The following is a 21,989-nucleotide window of genomic DNA, read 5'->3' as shown; positions in this document are numbered from 1 at the left end:
AGTCTCTGGTGTTGTCAGCCGAGTATACAGGTACTTACTGATAATGTTCTTTTGCTCATTTTGAACCTGAATTGTCGTCTGCAGGTTGTCCCCGTTTGAGTTTAAAATCAACGCGTATTCTGTGGATTGTTGGCTTTTTGTGTAACTTGACGGACTTAAATTTTGTTTGTTTTTTCGTAAAAAAGTTTAGAAGTCAAGGTTGTAATCTCAGAATAGTCTCGATCAACAGATGTGCAGTTAATCACTGAATTAAAAACTGGAGTCATGGGGTGCCGGTAGTGTGGCAGTTATGATGTGCTGCCCGGTAAGGAGGTTGTCATTGCTGCATGTTACACCCCACTCTGTCCTCAATTTCCTGTCTCAGCTGCCCTGTTTAATAAAGTGTCCCCCCCCCCCCCCCCCCCCAACATATATCATTTTCAGATACAATGTTAAACTGTCCCACAATGAATCTTGAAACAAATTGAAATGCAAACTTTTATTGCTGACTTTGCACTGATACAGAAATGGAAATGCACACAACAGTTACTGCAGATTAAATGAAAGTACAAAGTGTAATACAGAGTGAATGCAGTGACAGACAGTTTTAGCTGCTTCCTTGTGGTTTATCTACCAACTAGGGAGCCATTTAATTATTCAGCTTGCAAACAGCATCAGGGATATTCTTTGACTTCGGCAGATGAGTCCTCCATTTCAGTGAAGTGCAGGTTCCAGACCTCCTTGGGTCTAAAGAGAAAACATGACATATGCTGAGTAATGCTGTATTACTTTAAAAGCGTCTTAACTACTCCATACAGTGATCAGTAGTTTAATCTTAGGTTTTTCATTTTATGTCCGGCACAGATTTTTGGGGGATCTTTAATTCTTTTCTGGAAAGGGACTGAATCTTTTGGGTATTTTAACAAGCTATTTCTTTCCTTTGGATTTTGGTAAAACAGTTCAAAAATAAAATACAGACTAAAGAAGTAGGCCAACATTATATTTTCCAGATCGGTGAAGTTTTCTTGAAAGAACAGGACACTTTATTCCTGAACAGCTGCCTCATTGTGAATTATTAATATGGATGGACAGATTTTGGATGCTGTAAAAACTGTGTTAGGAAACAGACCGGCTGTTATTACTCACTTGCAGGCTCCAGTGTTGACACAGATGGTCCTCACATCATCAGAGGTGGTGAGCTCCTCAATCAGCTCGCCCAGGTGTTTCTTCACAAAACGGCGACACAGCGGTTTTAAGATGCCAATTTCCTCGCAGCAGGACAGTAGCTTAGACTTCACGCTCTGTAAGAGAAAAAATGACTTTAATAGCTGTTCCATAAAGTAAAAAAGAAACTGCTCAGTGGGCTGTCAGTGTGTGACACATTTAATTTTACCTCTGCAGTGGCGTTGGGACCCAAAACTTTCTTCACCTTGTTTAAGGTCCACTTGCAGGCCCAGCAAACACCTGGCAGCTGCAGATCCAAGTGACACATTCAATACTAAGCATGTACAGCTTCATATCTAAACATTGTTCAAAACCTCATTAATGAAAAAGCATAATAACAATACAAAATACGACTTTGTAATCAGACATCAGAAATTAAAGTAAAGTGTTCTTAATTTAATTTAACTCGAAAACTAAAAATCCTTTTTTTTCAATTAATTCTCCTCTTATTCTGCTTCTCTTGTCAGTAAGCAATATACTGTATCTATCGGTTTATTAAGTTATTTAACCTTTATCTACATCAATTTAAACACCAGCAGTGTTTCTTTGCAAACTATCAGGTATATAAATGATGTTTCTTTTATTGTTAGTAGTTTTAGAAGCCTTCTGTTTAACAATAAAACAGCACATTCCTATTTCCTGTAGTTTAGTAGTTTCTTCGATAATGAACAGGTAGTTGTTAAAGCTGCTTACACATTGTTTTGCGATGGTATTAAAGGGATACTTCACCCATTTACATGAAGCTTTGTATCATTAGAAACATGGTAGTAGTGTTGAATGGTCATGAATCCAAACCTCATTTTGCCCTGAGACGAGAAAGATATGTGATACACAGCTTCATGCAAATGGGTGAAGTATCCCTTTAATGATCTCAGGTAAGAATTATCAAAATAACTTAATCTGAGGGTCTTTCTTCCAAATATTTTGACTTTGGACAGAACAACTGAAGAGAGAGGAAATGTTGGGAGAGGAAGGTGGAGGATGACACGCAGCAAGGAGACGAGGTTGGGGTTGAACCCACATCTTCTGTGATGAGGACTGTAGCCTCTGTACTTAAGGTGGTCAGCTTAACAGCTAGGCTATCTGGCACCCCCAAAATGAGTCCTTTAATTTGAAATCTTTTTTAATAGATTTGCTTCCATATTTTACTTTTGTTGTATGGTGAATGCAAAACCTGCACTCTTATACTCACAGAGATGTCCACGTCCACGTCCAAATCCACCTGCTCCTGCTCCTGATCATCAATGTTGACCTCTAAACTTGCACTGCGAACCGTCCACACTAGAGATGAGGGGGGGAAAGTTAAAGCATGCAAAAGGACATGAAAAGGAAATAAAAAAAAAAAAAAAGAAAACACCTGAACACACCTGAACATGTCACCAGAATGCACATGAGAAGGACTGAAGATGCTTCCATTGCTGCGGTGGTCTCAGACTGTTTGCATGGGGTTAATGACACATTTTTATACACAGCAGAGGTTGGGGGGCTTTAGGGCAAACGCCCTGTCAAAGTCTTTAAAGTCGGAAATCCAGACCACAAATGGCCTCAGATCACAGATGTGAAACTCTCAGGTGGTTTTGTTGGGCTAAAATTCACATAAAAACCTTCTTCACTACCCTCCCTCTGTCTTTGTCATTGTTTCCAGTTAATGTCACACACAACGCCTCCCTCTAATGTCAAAGTGACATGATGGTAACCTAGCTTAGCATAATAAAATTAGCTTTGCTAGAGCTAGCTGTTAGTAGTTCAACTACCAGCACTCCTGAAGCTAACAAGTTAACATGTTTTTAAATGGTGTTTTTAAGATAATCGTACTGTATTACATACAGTGTGCAGTATGCATCATGTTGTACAGGCCAAATTTTATTTTAAAGAATTAGTTTTCTCAAGGAAAGGCCAAAAAAAAAGATAGCATACATTTGTGCACACTTGTGGATTGTACACATGTAGATTACAGTGGCACTATTTTAGTCAGCTAAAAAACCCTGTGCTACAAGTCTTCCCACAGTGGTACCTTTGTTATTGTATTCTTTTATTTGAACTGTATTTAACCAGGAGAAACCTCATAGAGTGTCCTGGCCAAGTGACTGAGCACATCAGTCAAAGCATCTCAAACCATTTTCAAACTTGTATGAAATCCCACCATAAATACTTTGGTGTGTAGATTTTGTCGCTTTCTGTGCACAAATTGGTAGACTACATCTTATCTCTCATCCTATACAGTAGCCTATGTGTGTTTTACCAAAAATTTCGTCCTGCTTTCTTTTAACAGCCAAATGTATCACTTCATAGAAGATGTTTGATGTGATCCGACACCTCTTTCAGGGATAAGAAAAAAACAACACCAGAAATATCTCGTTTAACATGTCATTATTTTTTTTATTATTAATAAGCAGCAAATTAGTATTCAAATAAGTTTTGCCTTTTAACAAATCCAATCAGCTAGAAATTCTACCGTTTACAGAAAACTTTATTGCAAAACAAGAGCGAGTCAACACTGTAAACACACTGGAACAGCTTTCACACTTCTGGTAAGCTTAAATGTTAGGTCATAGATAGGGGTGGGCTTTTTTGTCTAACATAAAGCAACATTTAGCTCCTTTATAATCATTGTCTTATGCTCAAATGTTAAAGTGAGTGATTTGTGGAGTGGAGGAAAAGGTTGGAAGCATTCTCTGTGCAATTTACACTCTCTAGTATATTTTCATAGGTCCCGTTTATTGTTCATTACCTTAGCTGCTTCATGTTTTGCTTAATTTTTTTTTTTTCAAAAAGATAAAATGTTGTTTTGAACAGAAGTAAACCATGCATGCAGGGTCAAGACCAACATAAAATGATCCTGAACTATGCAGCTTTATTACTGACTGTCATTATCGTGAGCCTCACTTACTCTGTCTATGAAACATCATTGGGGGTTTTTTCCGTTCCTTTCACTGTCCAACTTCTTCTTCACTTTGGTCACGTTGAATTTACAGTCTCTACAAGAACCTGTGAACAATTCCTGCTGTGACGTTCAATGTGAAACAAATTAGATTGATAAACCTTTTAGTTTCTTTAATTTTTTTTCAAAACAAAAAGACATACGAAACATAATGTATTAAAAAAAACTGTCAAGAAAACTAGTACCATCAAGAATTCAGTCAAAATTCACATGTCATGGGTAAATGTCAACCATCCTACTTCAAAAATAATAACAATTATTCATAAATAAGCAATAACTAAGCACTCAAACAGACAAAATAAAAACCCTTGCTGCCCACAGTTCAACCCCGGGTCATACAACTGGGACCGATAACATGACATAAAGTTCAAGTAGATGGGACGCAAGGAAGTATGAGTTCATGTTAGATAAACAGTCAAGTTAGATTTCTTATTCAAAATTCTTGATTCATTCAAACATAATTCATTGAGAAGGTAGATTTAGAAATACAAGAAATTCTGCGAATAAAAACTAACTGATAGCCAACTGTTTATAAAACATAACAAAGACAATGACAAAGAAATAAATACATATACATAAAGAAATGTGCTCCCTGTTTGGTGATGACTACTCTTAATGTATACAAGTGAACAATCTATTTACTGTACATACATTAAATAAAAGTATTCTTTTTTGTCTACTATTATAAACCTGTAGTGCATCATCTTTAAGGCTTTTCACACTACTTTCTACATAGCGCTCACATTTGATACACAGCAAGTCATTTCATGAAGCCCTCTCTGATAAGTTTTAAAGCAGTTATTCTTAAAATTTTAGCAAAATACCTAAATTAGTACCAAGTATCTCCAAAGGCATTTTTCCTAACATAAAATGATCCTGAACTATGCAGCTTTATTACTGACTGTCATTATCGTGAGCCTCACTTACTCTGTCTATGAAACACCATTGGGGGTTTTTTCCGTTCCTTTCACTGTCCAGCTTCTTCTTCACTTTGGTCACGTTGAATTTAGATGTCAAATGAGATTTTTCAAAAAAGAAAATGCAGCTTATTATACCCCCCAAAAATGACTTAAATAACTGTTCAGCTTACATCTTCATAGAAGCACCCTTTCATGGTTGTGTTGTTACAGTTACATTATATTTGGCTTGTTCTTCCATATTTGTAAATGTCCCAGAAATCCTAAAAAAAAATCTAAAATAGGTTCTGGTACTAAAACACACATCATTTTTCGAGATACAAACATTACTTTTAGTGTGGAAGTCATAAACAATGTCACAGTCATAAACTTTTATTGTAACACTGAAATGAAAGATGATTTTGGTTTCTGCAGGCTCCTTATTGTAAACAGCAGGCAACGTGGGAAACTGTGATGATGCAGTTGGAGAATGTGTTGTCACTCTGCATGCTTTGTGGTTTGCATGCTGAAGTGTTCTGCATAGTGACAAACTGTGAATTCTCATTATTTGATTTTATTTCCTCTCACTACTTTCTTTGTAGCAGATCAATTCCATCCGTTTTAAACATCAAACAACCACAATTTGAGAATCAGGATTTTTGTTTTGTTTATTTCTGCTCTAGGTTTTAAACATTAAACAGATGGACAGAGCAAAGATAATTGTGTATGGTTTACTTTGATCTTTGGAAGTTTTATTCATGAATAACAAATTGTGTGTTTGAGTTTTTTTTAAAGGGGGATTTAAACAATTGTTTTACTAATTTTGATTTAGTTAGTTTAAGATTAGACCTAACTAAACTAATTAAACTACACTAGATTTATTATTGGGGTTTTCTGTAGTCTTACTTCTTCTAGTATTAACTAATTTATAGTTTGCACATCAACACTTTTAAAGAAGCTCGCCAAACACTGGGTACTGATATCAAAGAACTTTAAACCATGACCACGTTCTCCTGAAACTGGAAAAGGTGTTGAAGGAAAGTAGGCTTCAAGCTAACATAACCAGCCCATCATCCTCCAAACCAGGAATATGCTGCATCTGGAAGGTGCTAAAGTGAAAAACATCAATTAAGGACAGTTGTCGGGACTGATATCTTGAAGAGTGGCAAGAAGAGGGTTGACCTGGACCATCAGCTGAAGTTTCCACTTAAAAAATCTACAACTTCGCTGCGATCATCAATAAAAGACCCTTAGGATAAGGATCTAGACGGCCACATGAAGCTACCCAGTCTACTGACAAAGATGAACAGCATAAATGGAATCAATGATGTTTAACAGAACTATATTTACAATAGTTACACAATTAGGTGAGTATAGGGACAGAGGTAGGGGCTTAGGATAGGAAAGGAGCACGGGGTGTTTGTAGTAAAGTCACTGCTTTTCTTCTTTTTTTTTCAGTGTCTTCTCTAACTTTTCTTTGCCTTCTGTCTTAGCTTCTGAAAAGAGAAAAAATAAAATTTTTCTGTACATATAAATAATTCTAATTCTAAACATTTGGAACTTTATTTTGTTCTGTGAGAGACTTGTTCTTACTTATTGCAAAGTGCAAGGCTTCTTTTAGTTCCTGCACAACTGGGCAGGTATAGAGCTGGGGCTGCGTCACCTTCACCACTACAGGCCTTTTTAGGCAATAAAAAGCAGCAGCAAATGCAATGGCCAAAATCTCTGAAAGATACCAACATGGATATTTCTTAAATGTGGTCTTGCATTGGATACAAGCGGTACTTATGTTCTTAGTATGTGGGAGTACAGCCACTGTTCAAAGGAGGGACAACTTAAATACTCTACCACACCGGTTATGATCAACAGTTTCAACATCATTTTTATGTAATTATAAAATTGGTGTTCTTCCACATCAATGTTTCATTGTCAAGGAAAGTAAAAAAATATAAATATATGAAGAAATAAAAGCAATTCAGCTAACCTTAACAAGTTTGGGTCCATGTTAGAAGAGTGATGAATTTAGTGAGGCAGTGAGGATCACAGCAGGACTGAATACTTGAAACGGTATCCCAGTACAACTTTCTGATATTTTTTGTGCTAAGTGATAGAAAGACAGGCAATTTGTAGTCTGCTAATGTTTAGGAAACTCTATGAAAAGAATGTTTGGGTTGCTTGGCAACAGTCAAGTTTCACACTAGCATCATCTGGCATTTTGTTTATTATTATTCCACTGGGGTGTTTATGTTGAATAGTGCAGATATGATGATAAGGCCTCCTACAACGAGAGACGAGAGACGTTCTGTATTTACACATGTAAATACAGAACGTCTATCGTTGTTGGAAGTATTTAGAAGTGGCTTTTAGAAAACAAGAGATTGATTTATCCACTTTTCTTTAACTTTCTTTTTCATGTATGTATTTATTTCCTTCAGATTCTTTCTGCTAACATCCACATGTAATATATGTGATTCTGTTTGTCTATTATTATGATGTTCGGCCTGCCCCTTCTTTTAAACAGTTTTTTATATACTGTACAATTCAGTTCTAAATTTTGAATCATGGTAGCACCAGCTCAGTCATACTATTCTGCACACTGTACAACTTTTATTGCATGTGAAGTACACTTTGCTGGTTTGCCACTTTTTTATTATTGTCTTTCATGTCCTGATGAAGAGTCGCAACCCGCACAACCCGCAACCCACACATCCGCACACCCCCCCTTCTAATAAAAATATATATATATAGTCCTGCTGAGTCCACCACACTATAGTCCTCTGTATATACCCCCCCCCCCCCCCCCCCCTTACTACCTGGATTGTATTTATGTTTATACTATTATCTTTATTCGATTTTTGACTTTTTGTTTTGATTCTGCACTGCTGCTGCTGCTGCTGCTGTAACGCCTGAATTTCCCCTTTGGGGATCAATAAAGTTATGTCCAATCTAATATCCATTACTTAATTCTTTTCCAAACAAATTAATAAAAAAGCAAATCAGACACAATATAACTCATTCTAAAGATAACATGCTGACATGGCTTTGATAGCTTTATTGGAATTGGTTATGAACACAGACTGAACTACCCTTTATATAAATTCTTACCTTAGCTGTCTTTACCCATATTTTCCTTCACGAGTCATAAGTGAATTATTGCCACTGCAGATATCTTGGAAACTATATTTTCTCACCTCCTCTGCATAATGGCCAACTCTTGTGTCTTTCGATTTCAAGTCCTCCTCATGTCCTCCACAGACTTACCGAAAACTGAAAGATAAGATACAGTCTTATGATAACCAAAAAACTTTAAACTAGAAACTGGAGTAAAGCGATGTTGAATGCAGCAGCATAGTTCTCAATGTTTCATAAGTGCTGCTTCAGCTTTTCCCTCTCTTTTTTTGTAGATCTGAGAAGCTCAATTGCCAGTTTCCTTAATTTCTAAACGTATCAGCACTTCACTAACTACAACATCAACCAACGCAAACAACACCACCAACAACTTTGGGGTAGCTGTCTACTTCCTGTTTCACACCACAGAAACCGTATTTAACACTTAGTGTTCATGTGTGCACTTGTTCACACGAACAGTTTCTTTTAGAGCAAGAGACCACCTGATGTACATTCATACATCAGAAATCCATTCACTTAAAGTTCTCTTTTTAGTCTTCAACATTTTCTGAGGGAAATATGTGGCTCTTAAGCTGCTAATGGCACCTCTATGTCCACCTGCTGCTCTTCCTTTGTCTCTTCTTGTTATATATAGTGTTGTACACAAAGTGTAAAGTAGGCTTTAGAGAAGCTAATAAGAGTGGAGACATTGAATCAAGACAGTTGTGTTGCAGATCGGAAAACCAAACCAAACAAATCAAAGATGCTGAAAACCTCTGTATCAGAGAAACTATAGAAAAGTGAGATACTAATGTGAGCTTTAAAACAGTAACATGCTTGTTTTCACATTATCATCATTGTTGTTGTTCTTATTTTTTGATATTTTATTTTGCCTGTTTAATCTCAATTTCTCTGCACTTTAATGGGAAGTATCTGGTTCTGATATCAGTTAATGTTCAATCACATGCACACACATGCACACATTAAAGAAGGAGACAAAGACAAAATGTGCATTTCTGTATGTGATTTTCAGCCAATACGATGTAGCTTTATTTTTAAAAGTCAATCTCTATTAAATAAGACATAATGAACTAAATCAAACTGGATACAGTTGTTGTATTTTCTTTTGTTCCCTTGCTTGACTTTGGTGTACAGTTGATCATTGCTGTATTAGTCAGTAGCAAATGATGAAGCTGTACCGCTAATAAACCAACAGGTGGTGCTAGAGTCAAATAGTAATCTCTTAGGGATCATGTACAGATGCGTACATTTACAAGTGTCTGTGATTGTCTCAGCTCCTATAGTCTGCCTCTCCAGGAGTGATTGAAACATACATGAGCAGATGCTTTATAACGCTGTGAAAGCTCAGGATCTGCAGTGAAACCATCTGTCAAGGTGGACTGCAGTACGTGCAGATTGTCAAGCAGATACAACGAATTGAAATGAGCTCACTGAAGCACGAGAATGAGTGTTTTTTTGGAGATTGAAAATATGTATTGTGTTAGCATCCTCTTATACTTTTTTTTAAATTAGTTTTTTATAATGTGTGATTTTTGGTTCATTAGGAGGAATACAGCAGTTTTATTTAAAGGTCTGGACCCAATGTAAAGACAATAAATCTCTATGGTTTCTTCTATTTAACTTTACGCTTCAGAAGTCAGTAAGAAAGTAAGAAAACAGGATTTGTTGAGACAATTAAAAAATCCAATGTTTTCACTCAATTAATCACATAACAACATAAGATTGAACATACAAATGGTGACAATGAACTTTTGTTGTGATAAAGAAGACATTTTATTCTTATATGCACAGTATGTACAAAGTAGGATTCTTGGACATTGAACAAAGCCAAGTTTCAGTGCAGTGCAACCTTAAAAAGATATTTACCATGTCTATGTTAATGCAACACCTTTCCATAATGCAAGTACTGTACCTAGAATCTGAGCGGGATTTTGTTTTGACTTTGCTGAGAAACACACAACACAAGTGACCACATATAAAGTTAACACGCAAAAAGGAAACGTATCATTTTCGTGCATCATGTTTTCACAAGTTGAGGACCACATGATGATCTGATCATGAAGTCATGTCCTAATTACATCATACCTGCATCTTTTGCTGCAATATGTTTGATGAAAAAAAAAAGACAAGCTAAATTAAATCAGACAGACGAAGTGTGAAGGATTCGGCGACATGGAAACACTTACATTTGGTAGATAAGTTTTGCATCCTCAGAAGCACATATCTTTATAGTTTCTGATTAATATGATAATGAAAAACATATCAGTATAATCCCAGAATGCAATGGGCTCTCTTAACCTAGGATTAGGATGATATTTCTGGAAGACAACTGAGAATCTGAAGCCTTTGATTGTGTCAAACTCCTCCCTCAAAGTACTCCCCGGGTCTCTTGCTGCAGATGATGAGCATTGCTTTTACCCACCTGCGTTTTGGTTCTGTCATAGGACTGAAAGTGAACCCTAGAGGTTTTACTATAAGGTTTGTTATCACATTTTAAGGGAGTTTTGAGGCTTCTGGAATCAAGGGGGAAAATGACATTGTTATGTGTGAACATTTAAGGGAAGAGAGTCCTAGCATGTACTGACATTTTGAAATAAATCTATGCAACTACTGATTGTTTCCTTTTCTTTGGCTTAAGACAGCCAGCTGGCAGCTCTACTCTCAAAGAACAAACAGCTTGTCAGAGAATAAAACTAAAGAGGAAAACAAACACACATGATCATAAATCAAATCCAGTGAAACAGATATTCTGTCTGTCAGACTGTTGTCTCAGCATCTCTCTCTCTGTATAAAGAAGCTGTGAGGAAGGTAGAGAGATTTTGACCAACAGCAAAGTCTTTATCACAGTAAAGTCCAAACCCTTCGAGGCTACTCCCTTACAGTTTTCTCAAAGACATTTTTTAAGGTTCAGTTTCTCCTCTTCTGACCCCCAGGAGGTTGACCCTTCCTCTCTCTCTCTGTTCATTCTTTCGAGTGTTTGTCTCAGATGATTTCCAGAACGTCACAGGGTACAAATCCTCTTTTCTTTCCGCTTGCCACTCTGATGAAGCCGTCATGTTCACCCTCACTGCCCACACATATCTGTAAGGAAAAAGGGAAAATGTCACTTTAATGTAAAAATAACCAAAAAGGTAACCAGTTTCAACAAACATTGTTGTAATTGTGAGGCACAATATCTGACCAGTATCTGCAGTCTATGCATAAGCTTTATCAGTACATGATCTGTACTGACCACCTTTACTCCTCACCCGAACATCTAAAGTTTCCCTTAAACAGCCAAAAACTGTGAAAATGATTATAATCATTTTACAAACAAACTGGATAGCACCCCCTCAAAATACCTACTGCCTTCCATGTTTATGAAAGATTTGCAATTATATTGTTGGAGCTACAAATGAAAAGGCTGACTTATCATGTCACATGTACCTTCCGCCTTCCACAAGGTGTTAGGGGGGGAACAAAAAATATTTTTCATCAAGTAAAGATCACACCTTTGCTTCTTTCAAACTTTTTTTTCACTTATTGGCCCTCATTATGGACCAGAAAACAATGTGTCTGCTGTAAGTTCTCTGTAACATCTCCCTCTGGTTTTATTATGACTGGAAAATAAAGGCAGCAGGTCATGCACTCTTCTTGTTTTCAGTGGTTTCATCTCCACTGGGGGTTGCTTGTTTTAAGTGTCCTCTGGGTCCAAACATGCCCTGGAAAGCATTGTGGGAAAAGAGAAGGTCTGGTCTAAGTACAGCCATTACACCAAAATGGTAATTTAATGATAACTCTTCAGAAGGAACCTAACTAGCTTCAGTGGAGCTTTTTGGTGGGAGCGAGGGAGGATTTACTCTAGGTGAGAGGCGATATGGGAACTGAAGGGGGTAATAAGATGGCTGGAGAGCTGCTGAATAATGTGAATCTGATGGGTGCTAATGGTTCAAATAGGATCAGTGGGTCTACATCACACACAAGCGTGTGTAATGTAGACCTTTTAATTTCCTCACTAAGGTAATTGCTTCCTCTACCCATGATGGTTAACATATTCATGGATTGAATGCTGCTAATGTGTAGTACAAATAATAATCCCTCATGTTATGTCTTTGTGACTTCAAAAGAGCGTACCCTAACTACAATCATCACATCAATATATTATTAACTAAAGAAACCAGTTGTATTACTTTATTGTAAGTTAGACCTAGAGCAGTAATAATTGTTTTTCAGCAATTATCTGGCAGCTTTTTAAAAGCCTTTTACTTACTAAGTACTAATCTTACTACTAGACCTGGGCAACATGACTTTGAAAATTTGTTATCACAACAAAAAAATTCACATTAGTCGATATTGATAATTATCAAAATGAATGTTAAATCATTGATCCTTTAAATTTAAAACTGATTTTGATCCTTAGTGAAAGTTGAAAGAAACACATGGTTAATTTTGATTTAATTATTCTTTATTGTCAACAGGAACATTTCAGCTCTGTGCACAGAGCTTATGATGCTGAAATTTTAGTGCTGGCTAGTAACACTAAGCCTACTGGCCTGTTGATTACTGAGGGTCCACACCATAGACTGTTAATGTTATTTACAATACAGTCCACACTAACACTGGCCCTGGGAAGTTTGGTGATTTCTTTCCTTCAGCTTGTTTTTAACGGGTCATATTATGGTTGAGCGGTGTAATTACAGGTTAAAGTCTATCAAACTTTTATTGAACATTTTTTATATATATATATATATTGTAAGAAAAATTATATTGCGAAAATTATCGTTATATTTTTATCCCCAATTCAAAAATGACAGTTTTTGTTGTAGTCTGCCAACCATTCAAGTTGCATTTCTAGAATGCAGAAATATAAATATATATATATATGTCTAATAAAATGGCAAGACTGCGTCTGTACAAACCTACAAATAGTAAATCTGAGAGACTTTAGGGACTTTTCTTGGCAACATGTATTATTGAACGACCACATTTATATTTGGGGATGATAACAAACTACCAGAGGAGCCTAATCTGTACAGATTAGGCTCTGCAGGAGCCCTTTTAAAGAAAGCCAAGGGGACAAATTCACACACTACTGCCAACAGGTCAATACACTGCAAAGAGGAAAGACTATCTGATGGCTGTGGTATGTGTTTCACAGTACCTGTCCCTCCTTCAAGGTGATCTGGCCTTGCTCCTTACAGCCGATAAAAGTCCTATTGCACTTGAACACTTGGTCCCCAACCTGCACCTTATGAGCAAATGCTGCTGGGAAGAACCCGACCCTGTCCTCAATTATCCCCTGAGAGAGAAAACAAATTAGCCATGAAACAAGCACACATGGAAAGGCTGCACAATTTACATCACACTGTCAAATATATAAAGTTACACCATATACACGTCCTCACAGATAGTTCTTGTGCTTTATGTGAAGGTGTTACAACTAGTTGCTAAAGAGTGTTTCTCTCCAGCCTGAAGAGAACAACAATGAGTGTTTAAAGAATGAGTTCCTTCATGGTCTGGTGGCAGCCAGCTGCCTCCTTACAGTCACGTTTTGCCCTTTTGTCTCCCTAATTTATCTGTCATGCATCTGCGTCGTGAGGCAGCCTGCAGCCTTGCTCCTATAATTTACAGCTTGAATTGTTGTTTTCTGTGTCCGTCTAGAAAATATGTGTCTTATATCTGCAGATTCTTGGATTTGTGGTAAAACAAAAAAAACCTAATGAGCAAACATTGTCCTTGAAAATGTATGGTGCATTGGATGGTTAATCTGACTTTATTAACAAAGAATTAATTTAAGATTGGGCAGGTAAAAACTTGCTATCATATTCTTTTTGTACCTACCTTCCACCAGTCATCATTGGAGTCGTCAGCTAACAAGATTCTCTCTCCCGCTCTGCAATTTAAAGCACACACACGAGAACTTTCACATATAAGAAATACAACTCTTGTTATATTGGGATGGATGTAATGCGGGGCCCAGTGAAATAAAATGACCAAACATAACTCAACAACTTCAGACGGATAGGAAAGATATGTCATGTTCCTGTGTATGAGTAGAAAGGTGCAGACTATAATGCAGCTGGAGACCACAAAATGAACAACTCTTGTAGTCTTTGTGTCGTTTTTTTGTATTTACTTCTAACAAAGAAAGCTGATCACCAAAGCAACAGTAAAGGGTCATTGCTGTTCCGGTTTGTACATCTCTGGATGTAAATGATGGGTTATCAAGTTTAGTCTAAGTCGAAACCATTTATGTACCAATGAAGTTAAATTTCAATTAACCCCTTTCACCTTTTTTTAGGATTTGTCTTTTGGGGTTACAGAAAAGGAGCAACACCAAACTCAAATCCAGCTTCTTGGAGGACAATAGCCTCTGTACCAAGGGCACAACTCGCCCTCGAGGCCAATGCTTTCTTTTCTCTTAAAATAATCAATGGTCAGTGCCAATGGCATGCAAGATTCGCTTCTGTCCATTTTTGTGGGAAAATTGGTGACCCATTATGATAAACCTAATGCAAAAGTTAATGCAAAAGTTATGTTAAATCAACCACTTTTATCATTGTAACCTGCATGTATGCCATCCATAGTAACAGGACCTGAGCAGGAGGGGGACTTAGCAAAGGGTAAATTAAGCAAGAGACCTTCTTCTTTGTTATATAGTAAAGCAAATTTGCTGTAATTTAAATGGGATTGGAAGCACAAGGTCCTGTTTGCTGTGAGTAATTCTTCTTTATCAAGGAAACACATGAATCATTTAATTACTAGCATCTGTTTAAAGCCTTCAGCTAAACTTGACCAATAAAAATCAAAAGAACCAGCATAGTTTAGCCAAGTGTTGGTTTACGTAATTTCCCCATTTTTTCCTCTCGATTTAAGTTGCAACACTGGCTGTCTTTTATGTGATGACACTCACCGTGACTCAGAAAAAACAGATTACTGGAGGTGAGAAAAAAAAATCAGTGTGCAGGATTGTAAATTTACTGAGGCAATGACAACAAAGTAGATTTATGTTACACAGCTGTCAAACACCAAGAAAAAAACATACAGCCACTCTTTAAAACTCTGTATTTTAGAATCATTACAATAACCATATACTCGAAGGGAATCATGTAATCAGAGCATGTTGTGATAACTGAAACTAATCACAGACTGGATGTTCTCTTAAAACCAAGAATGAAATTGAACCTTTTGAGTTAAAATTTCCCCTTCATCCCACATTTGTGCTTAATGTGAGATGTATTGATTTCTGTCTGCAGTAAGACCTTGTAGATAAAAACACTGATGTGTGCTTTCATAAGAGAATACATTTCAAACAAAGCTTGGTGAGCTCTGTGCTGTATCATGGGGATTGGTGGACAGAGAGTCATGGGGAGGAAGTCAATGCATTTTAAATCAGGCCAGAGGATTGAAGTTTTTCAAGACCAAAGCTGGAAGAGGGACCCTTGAGAAAGTGGGAAAGAACAAGTGCTCTCTTATATCTTTATGCCCTCTGACGGTTTCTGTGAGACCAGGAGTAAATAGGTACTTAGTCTGAAGGCCTGCTTGTGATGGATGCTCTCTTTCCTGGGGTCTGTTTGGAAGCATGTTGATGCCCTATCAATCATTGTTAAGGCATCTGATATAATCTTTTCCCTGAATTTAGATGAAATGGAGGTTTAATTAAACCTGTAAAAGTACTTTGTTTTCGGCCACTTGGGGCAGTAGAAATAAACTGCGAACAAATAATAACTAACGTTACTGTTTTGGTTAATATGGTAAACTTCTTAAAGAGCAATTATTTATTTATGTTTACAGCAGTAACAGAGCTACAGTCATTTAGAGCTACAGCTATCAGTCATTCAGAGCCATATTCTCGTTACCTGATGAATTAAGTCCAATTGTCTCTGTTCTCTCCTCTGCTTTGATCCTCGAGTACAGAGGGAAACACTCTTAACTATCAAATGCTACCATACTTTACCCAACTGTACCATAACAAACACTTTATTGGTCATTTGGGGAGATTCGTCACATGATTCCTGGTAGACTGCAGGGCAGTTCCATCTGAAATATGTTACTGCCCAACAATGTTAACCAGCCATTTGCAAAGCGCTCCTGTCTAAACTTTGTTACTGGTAGTGTACATTGAGTGTTTTACTGTATTGCTTTCAAAGTTAATAAATCTGCATCTCATAGCTGACTACACGCTTTGAGAGTGGTTAGACAAATTCAAGATTAGGTGTCAGAAGCCAAAAGAAAGCTAAAAGTTGAGCTCAGAGTATCTCAGAGTAGATAGAAAGCTCCATTGTGCCACATTTATTAACTTGTGAACGAGTTGTCACAATAGTAACCGATTGTATTAGTGTTAATTATGCATTTTATCAAAGTAATTACCAGTAGGGCTGGATTTACAGTCATTTTTTATTAGTATTCAGTTTATGTGCCACTGCTATCAAACTATATTTGCTTGGGAGCACTGAGTAATGGCAACAAAATTGGACATGATGAGGCTGCTACAAACCTTTGCTTCACTAGCTTTTTTCACATGACACATTCACTTCTGTTTTTCTTTTGTTTTTCTAAATCAAAAAAGTTCTTATCAGGTTGTTTTGGGTTTCTATTTTAACTTGCTCAGGTGCTTAAAGTAGCTATTGGCCAGTATAACTCAAATGTCTCATCAGTTTATCCCCAGAAAATGTTTTACCCTGCATTCAAAAACAGCGCAATCTCCTCCTGTCACTCGCATACTGCCTATCCCTCATAAGACCTAGAGACAAACTAAAACAACACTGAGAAGTCCTCTCAGGACAAATCCTTTTGAAATAAACTAATAATAATAGACCATCAGTATGACACACAGCACAGGCCACCCTTTAGAGTGAAATATTTGAGGACTATAGCCAAAAATGAGGACAGTGATTCCATTCTTTTGAAGATTTATAAATCTATATATTGACTTCTAGTACTTTGAACATAGAGAATATATATGATATAAATACAGTGTAACTGCATTTTTTTGGGCAGCAGATTCATAAAAATTTAATTTATGATTTGAAGAGCATCTGCAAACAGGAGATGCAACATCAGCAGTGTGACATCTTTGTGTATTAAACTTGGAAATGGGAGTGTTTGTATGAATCCGCCATGGATTCAATCCATCTTTCTTAGAAAAATCACATTTCATAGAATAATAATGGTGCGCTAATAATGAGGATGTTTCAGCTTCTTTTCTTTGGGACATTTTCAAATTCAAAAACAGTTTCAGAAGAAATCCTTGTTTGCATGTCAGATACTACAAGTGAGTTATATTTGATCTTTAGTAAAGCCACTGCAGAATTATTCCATACATTAGTGTACTGTATGTCTGTAGTTACTCACCTCATCTCCAGGTCATGGCTGTCTTGGGGAGTGAAGTTGTGCAATGCTACATATGTGTTGAGCTTAAGGACGTCTTTCTGTAGCTGGCACTGCTCCAACTAGACAACAAGAAAACACATGTTTGGTTTTGAAAACAAAAAAAAGTCACAGGAAAAACACACAAACACAACGCAACACCATATTGTCTCTTTTTGGCAGTCATGTCTTAAAATAGTCTGTTGGCATTCACATAGGCGGGAGAAACCCTTGTTTACAGAACAATGATACACCACAGAGCCACTTAAGTTGTTCTACAATCTGTTCCTTTTAATCCACCGTCAACACGAGTGGGAGGAAGGAGGATCATAGTTTTCGTGTAAGGCTCAGGAATTAAAAACAGAATGGGGTTGTGGGTGGAGTGGAAGTTGTTGGATAAGTGTGATCACAATTAAAAAACACTATTCTGCTGCTCTTCACGTCTGCTTAGTAAACAGGTGGGTGTTTTCTGATCACCAATAGCTTGAATCCTGCATTCTGCATCCCTCCCTCCAAATGATGACCTGACCTCTTGATCTGTGACACCTTCGCAGACATGTTACTAAAAGATATGACAATGGCTTCTTTTTAAACCAGCAGGAGTTTGCGATCTTTTTGTCACAGTATAATAATGAAGAGAAGTGTTTCTGCTCTTTTTTTGCTCCTTGAGTGCACCCTTGTGGACTGGCAATGTGGCTGATCGATGAGTTGAGTTAACTGCGGCCACAAGGCAAACTGCTTGTGTGGCCTGAGGGTGAAAACAACATCATCAAGCCTCAGCAGCAATCCATTACAGCTAAGAGCCGCTCACTGGCCTTCAGAGGCTCATAGTGCTGTGAGGATATAGGACTCTTTAGGGGAGGGTGGGCAGGCTACGATAACTCCTTTGTTGTACTTGATCCAAAGATAATGTGGTATTTAAAATGAGGGACTGTGAAGTGAAAGAAAAAGAAACATTTTCATATGTAATATTTATGGCTATTTAGTGGTGGTAAAATAAACTATTAAATCAACATTGGCATAAAGTAACTGTATTAACATCCTATAGGTTACAAGTAAGCGTATTGTGCAGCTATTAGCTTTATTAGTGGACTGTGGTTTTTCGTGATTGGCAATTGGAAGTCCAATTAAATATCTTTCTAGAGTTCTTTTGCTCTACCTCCTCCTACAGCCTCACTGACACATGATGGCAGATATAATCAGGCTGATATATCACAGAAACTAATATCTGTTGACATGTTTTGAGATTTACATAATGTGATCTTCATGCTTTGGGTGATTTAGGTATGGTGTTATCATATAAGTTGTCTAGCAGAATACAACTGGATCCTTTAGTTCACAATACTCTCAGCATTGTGTTCAGCACATAAAGCAGTCACTTGAAAAAACATCTATTTTTATTTTCAAGCCTCTCAGCATTGTCTTTAGAGCATTCAGTCTTTTTTCATCCACTTGACCCACTGTCACATGTGCGAATTTCCCCATTAAATTAACAAGTTTATGGGTCTAAATAATGTTCGTTTTGACTCTTTATTGTCTGTCTGGCTTTTGGTGCTGGGCAGGTAGAGTCAGGTCTAGCTTTCTTCTGTTGCTGGAAATGAAAAGAAAACTGAGTGACTGAATCTGAAGAGCTACAGTAAGTTTTGGCTCCTTAAACTGACCTTAAACACCTTAACATTGACATAATATGATCCATTTTTATATGATAACATCGATCATGACAAATTTAAAAGACTATACACACAATGTAATGTCAGACAGTTGTTTGTCGATTTTGAGTGACAGGTCTTGTACTTCAAATAACATAAAAGTCATTGATTGGGAGAAGGAACAAAATCAAACTTCCTCCACTGAAAATCCAACAAAAAGAAATCACGGCAAGAGTCTGAGTATTTTACTGTCAATTGATCTTGGGTAGTTTAACACTAAACCTGAAAAGTGTGAACAGATGGGGACCCTGTGTGGGACTGCCTGTGTTCCCATTTGTGCGTGTGATCCTCTCATCTCAAATCTGAAGCTCTGGTGAAATAGCAGTTTTGAGCGTTTTCTCTGCTCATTACCCCGCAGAGCCTCCATCTGTCTGTCCCCTATCCTGAGCTAATGGACCTGTCTGCAGACAGACAAACAGCCCACTGCCAGCTGTGCTTGGTCCAGCCTGATAAGACAGCAAAATGCACTTTGTGTTTGTCCTTTGTTTTTTTGCCTTGTATGGTTATTTGTTCATTTTTTTTGTTTGTACAAGTCTCTGTGGTCTTTTTCCACTGTTGACAATGGGTGTAAACATGTTCTACTATAAAGTACACAGGATAGATGTCTGCAAGCTGAAAATATGTACAGAGAACACTGATACTGGAAGGAACTCTCCCACAAACCTCACCATGAAAGACGAAAAAAAGGAAAACATTTGAAACCTGGCCATGAAATATTCATGGGGTGGATACATTCACAGAGATTTAACCTTTTTTTCTTTCATGTACATGAATTTTGCATCATCAGCACTGAATTTAAAGAGAATAAATAAAGCAGCTGGGACCCTAGAGCTGCATATCCAAACATTACTGTGAGGTCAAGGTTTGTATTTATCAGTGCAGGCCAGCTCAGATTTGATTTGTTACAGCAGGAAGAGAAGTTTTCCTTCAGTGTTCTGGGAAATTCAGCAGTGACGATGGAGGGTGGTGGTGAGGGGGTGGGGGCAAGTAAAGCATGCTTAATGATCGCAGAACACACTGGCTGGGTACCAGTTTTCAGAGTGACCACACTAAGTTCATGCACTGGTCAGTGAACATAGTCTGCACCCAGAGAGTTACAACTGCACTAGAAATACACAATATAGAATCTGAGCTAGGGAATAACAAGACTGCGGGGAAAGGTCAATCTAAAAAGTTAAATACCAGAGTTGCTGACTTGATGAAATTCCTGAGTAGCCAGTTTTAGCCATTCCTCAAAAAGAGTATACTCAGTTTTTGGCATGTTTTCCTGCTTTCCATCTTGCTTGTGAAACACATACAGTAGATGCCAAAGTGAGTCTGACATGTATTTGTCTAAATCAGAAACTCATCATTTTTTTTAATGAACCAATATAAACTGTTTCTACACTTGCTGACACAACTGGTAAATGTATATACCCATATATATAGACATAGACTGTATATACCCATATATATATACATACATACATATACATACACATTTATATATGTGTGTGTATACATATATATACATATATATATATACATACACATTTATATATATGTGTGTGTGTGTGTGTGTATATATATATATATATATATATACACATTTATATATATATATGTGTGTGTGTGTGTGTGTGTGTGTGTGTGTGTATATATATATATATATATATATATATACACATTTATATATATGTGTGTGTGTGTGTGTGTGTGTGTGTGTGTATATATATATATATATATATATATATATATACACATTTATATATATATGTGTGTGTGTGTGTATATATATATATATATATATATACACATTTATATATATGTGTGTGTGTGTGTGTGTGTGTGTGTGTATATATATATATATATATATATATATATATATATATACACATTTATATATATATGTGTGTGTGTGTGTGTGTGTGTGTGTATATATATATATATATATATATATATATGGATTTTGATTCTCACCGGCAATTCGTCATTCTTTCTCTCTGGCTGGTTGTAGAGCTCTGTCCCATTCTCAATGACTGTGAAAACTAAGAAGAAGAAATACACAAAGAAATCCTTTAACATAACAATAATTAGCAGTTTATACTTATATGTGCTACTTTCCTGGGAGGGGAGTCTTTTTGGCCACAGGTGGTGACAGTAAAAAGCTCATGGGATTATTACCGTCAAATCAAAGGAGTCTGTTGAGCATTTTTTTCTTCAGATAGAAATGAACTGATTCATGGGAGCTGTAGCCATGCTTCAAATAGCCTTTTCAAAAAGCTGCTACTCCTCCATTCTACGTATAGTTCTGCATTGTTTCAGATTTAAAGCGTCAGTGCCTTGCCTTTCATTACACTTTACTGTGCAGTTGAAAACCCAAGAGCTACACAAAATGCTCTTTAAGGAAACATAATGAGGAGAATTCAGGGGGAAACTGAAAATAAATTGATGGGGCTGTCTGGAGAAATCTTAGTGTCATTCTGCAGCTTTACTCCAGATGCTACAGTGTCCTGCATCAAACACTCACCATCATCGCTGTGTTTTCTCGTCAGCTCCTGCCTGCTGCTGTGAGCCACCACCTCCTCTGGAACCTTATCCAAGTCACTCGTCTGCAGAGATAGAACATGTTTAAAGAGACATATCAATGGGTGGAGGGGGATAAAGATGAATGTATAAGAAAATATAGATTAACATGCATAAAGATAGTGTAACCCATACTAAATATAGGGCTACTAAACCCATATACAGTATTTTGTTTATATATAGCTGTGATTGTCTTTT

General features: G+C 37.0%; 2 protein-coding genes across 3 annotated transcripts in view; both read right to left on the bottom strand.

Annotated features, from left to right (window-relative positions):
• Positions 1–463: 463 nt before the first annotated feature.
• Positions 464–2,747, bottom strand: nkl.4 (NK-lysin tandem duplicate 4). Its single transcript, XM_079370196.1, has 5 exons — positions 2,571–2,747; positions 2,396–2,484; positions 1,373–1,450; positions 1,126–1,280; positions 464–726 (listed from the first exon to the last, which is right to left on the bottom strand). The coding sequence occupies exons 1-5, from the start codon at positions 2,617–2,619 to the stop codon at positions 654–656; spliced, it is 444 nt and encodes a 147-aa protein (XP_079226322.1). The 5' UTR covers positions 2,620–2,747; the 3' UTR covers positions 464–653.
• A 7,171-nt stretch (positions 2,748–9,918) lies between these two features.
• stac (SH3 and cysteine rich domain) overlaps positions 9,919–21,989 on the bottom strand; it is a 30,598-nt gene continuing 18,527 nt past the window's right edge. For both annotated transcript variants that reach the window (XM_079369627.1, XM_079369628.1), the window contains 6 exons: positions 21,736–21,817; positions 21,186–21,253; positions 17,503–17,600; positions 13,990–14,041; positions 13,310–13,447; positions 9,919–11,250 (listed from right to left, as the gene is read on the bottom strand). In XM_079369627.1, coding sequence (XP_079225753.1) covers positions 11,152–11,250; positions 13,310–13,447; positions 13,990–14,041; positions 17,503–17,600; positions 21,186–21,253; positions 21,736–21,817 — 537 coding nt within the window. In that variant the 3' untranslated portion in view covers positions 9,919–11,151. The remainder of the gene's footprint in view (positions 11,251–13,309; positions 13,448–13,989; positions 14,042–17,502; positions 17,601–21,185; positions 21,254–21,735; positions 21,818–21,989) is intronic.

Source organism: Symphodus melops (assembly GCF_947650265.1).
Source record: "Symphodus melops genome assembly, chromosome: 19".
NCBI classification, from domain to species: domain Eukaryota; kingdom Metazoa; phylum Chordata; class Actinopteri; order Labriformes; family Labridae; genus Symphodus; species Symphodus melops.
The sequence above is the reverse complement of the archived record's forward strand: the minus strand, read 5'-3'. Positions and strand labels throughout refer to the sequence as shown.

Bases quoted from the DNA above. Each gene is read 5' to 3' on its own strand.
- nkl.4 (XM_079370196.1), bottom strand. From the start codon at position 2,619: ATGGAAGCATCTTCAGTCCTTCTCATGTGCATTCTGGTGACATGTTCA. The intron at 2,485-2,570 runs GTGTGTTCAGGT...CCTCATCTCTAG, and splicing joins CATTCTGGTGACATGTTCAG to TGTGGACGGTTCGCAGTGCA. The intron at 1,281-1,372 runs GTAAAATTAAAT...TTTCTCTTACAG, and splicing joins GTCCCAACGCCACTGCAGAG to AGCGTGAAGTCTAAGCTACT.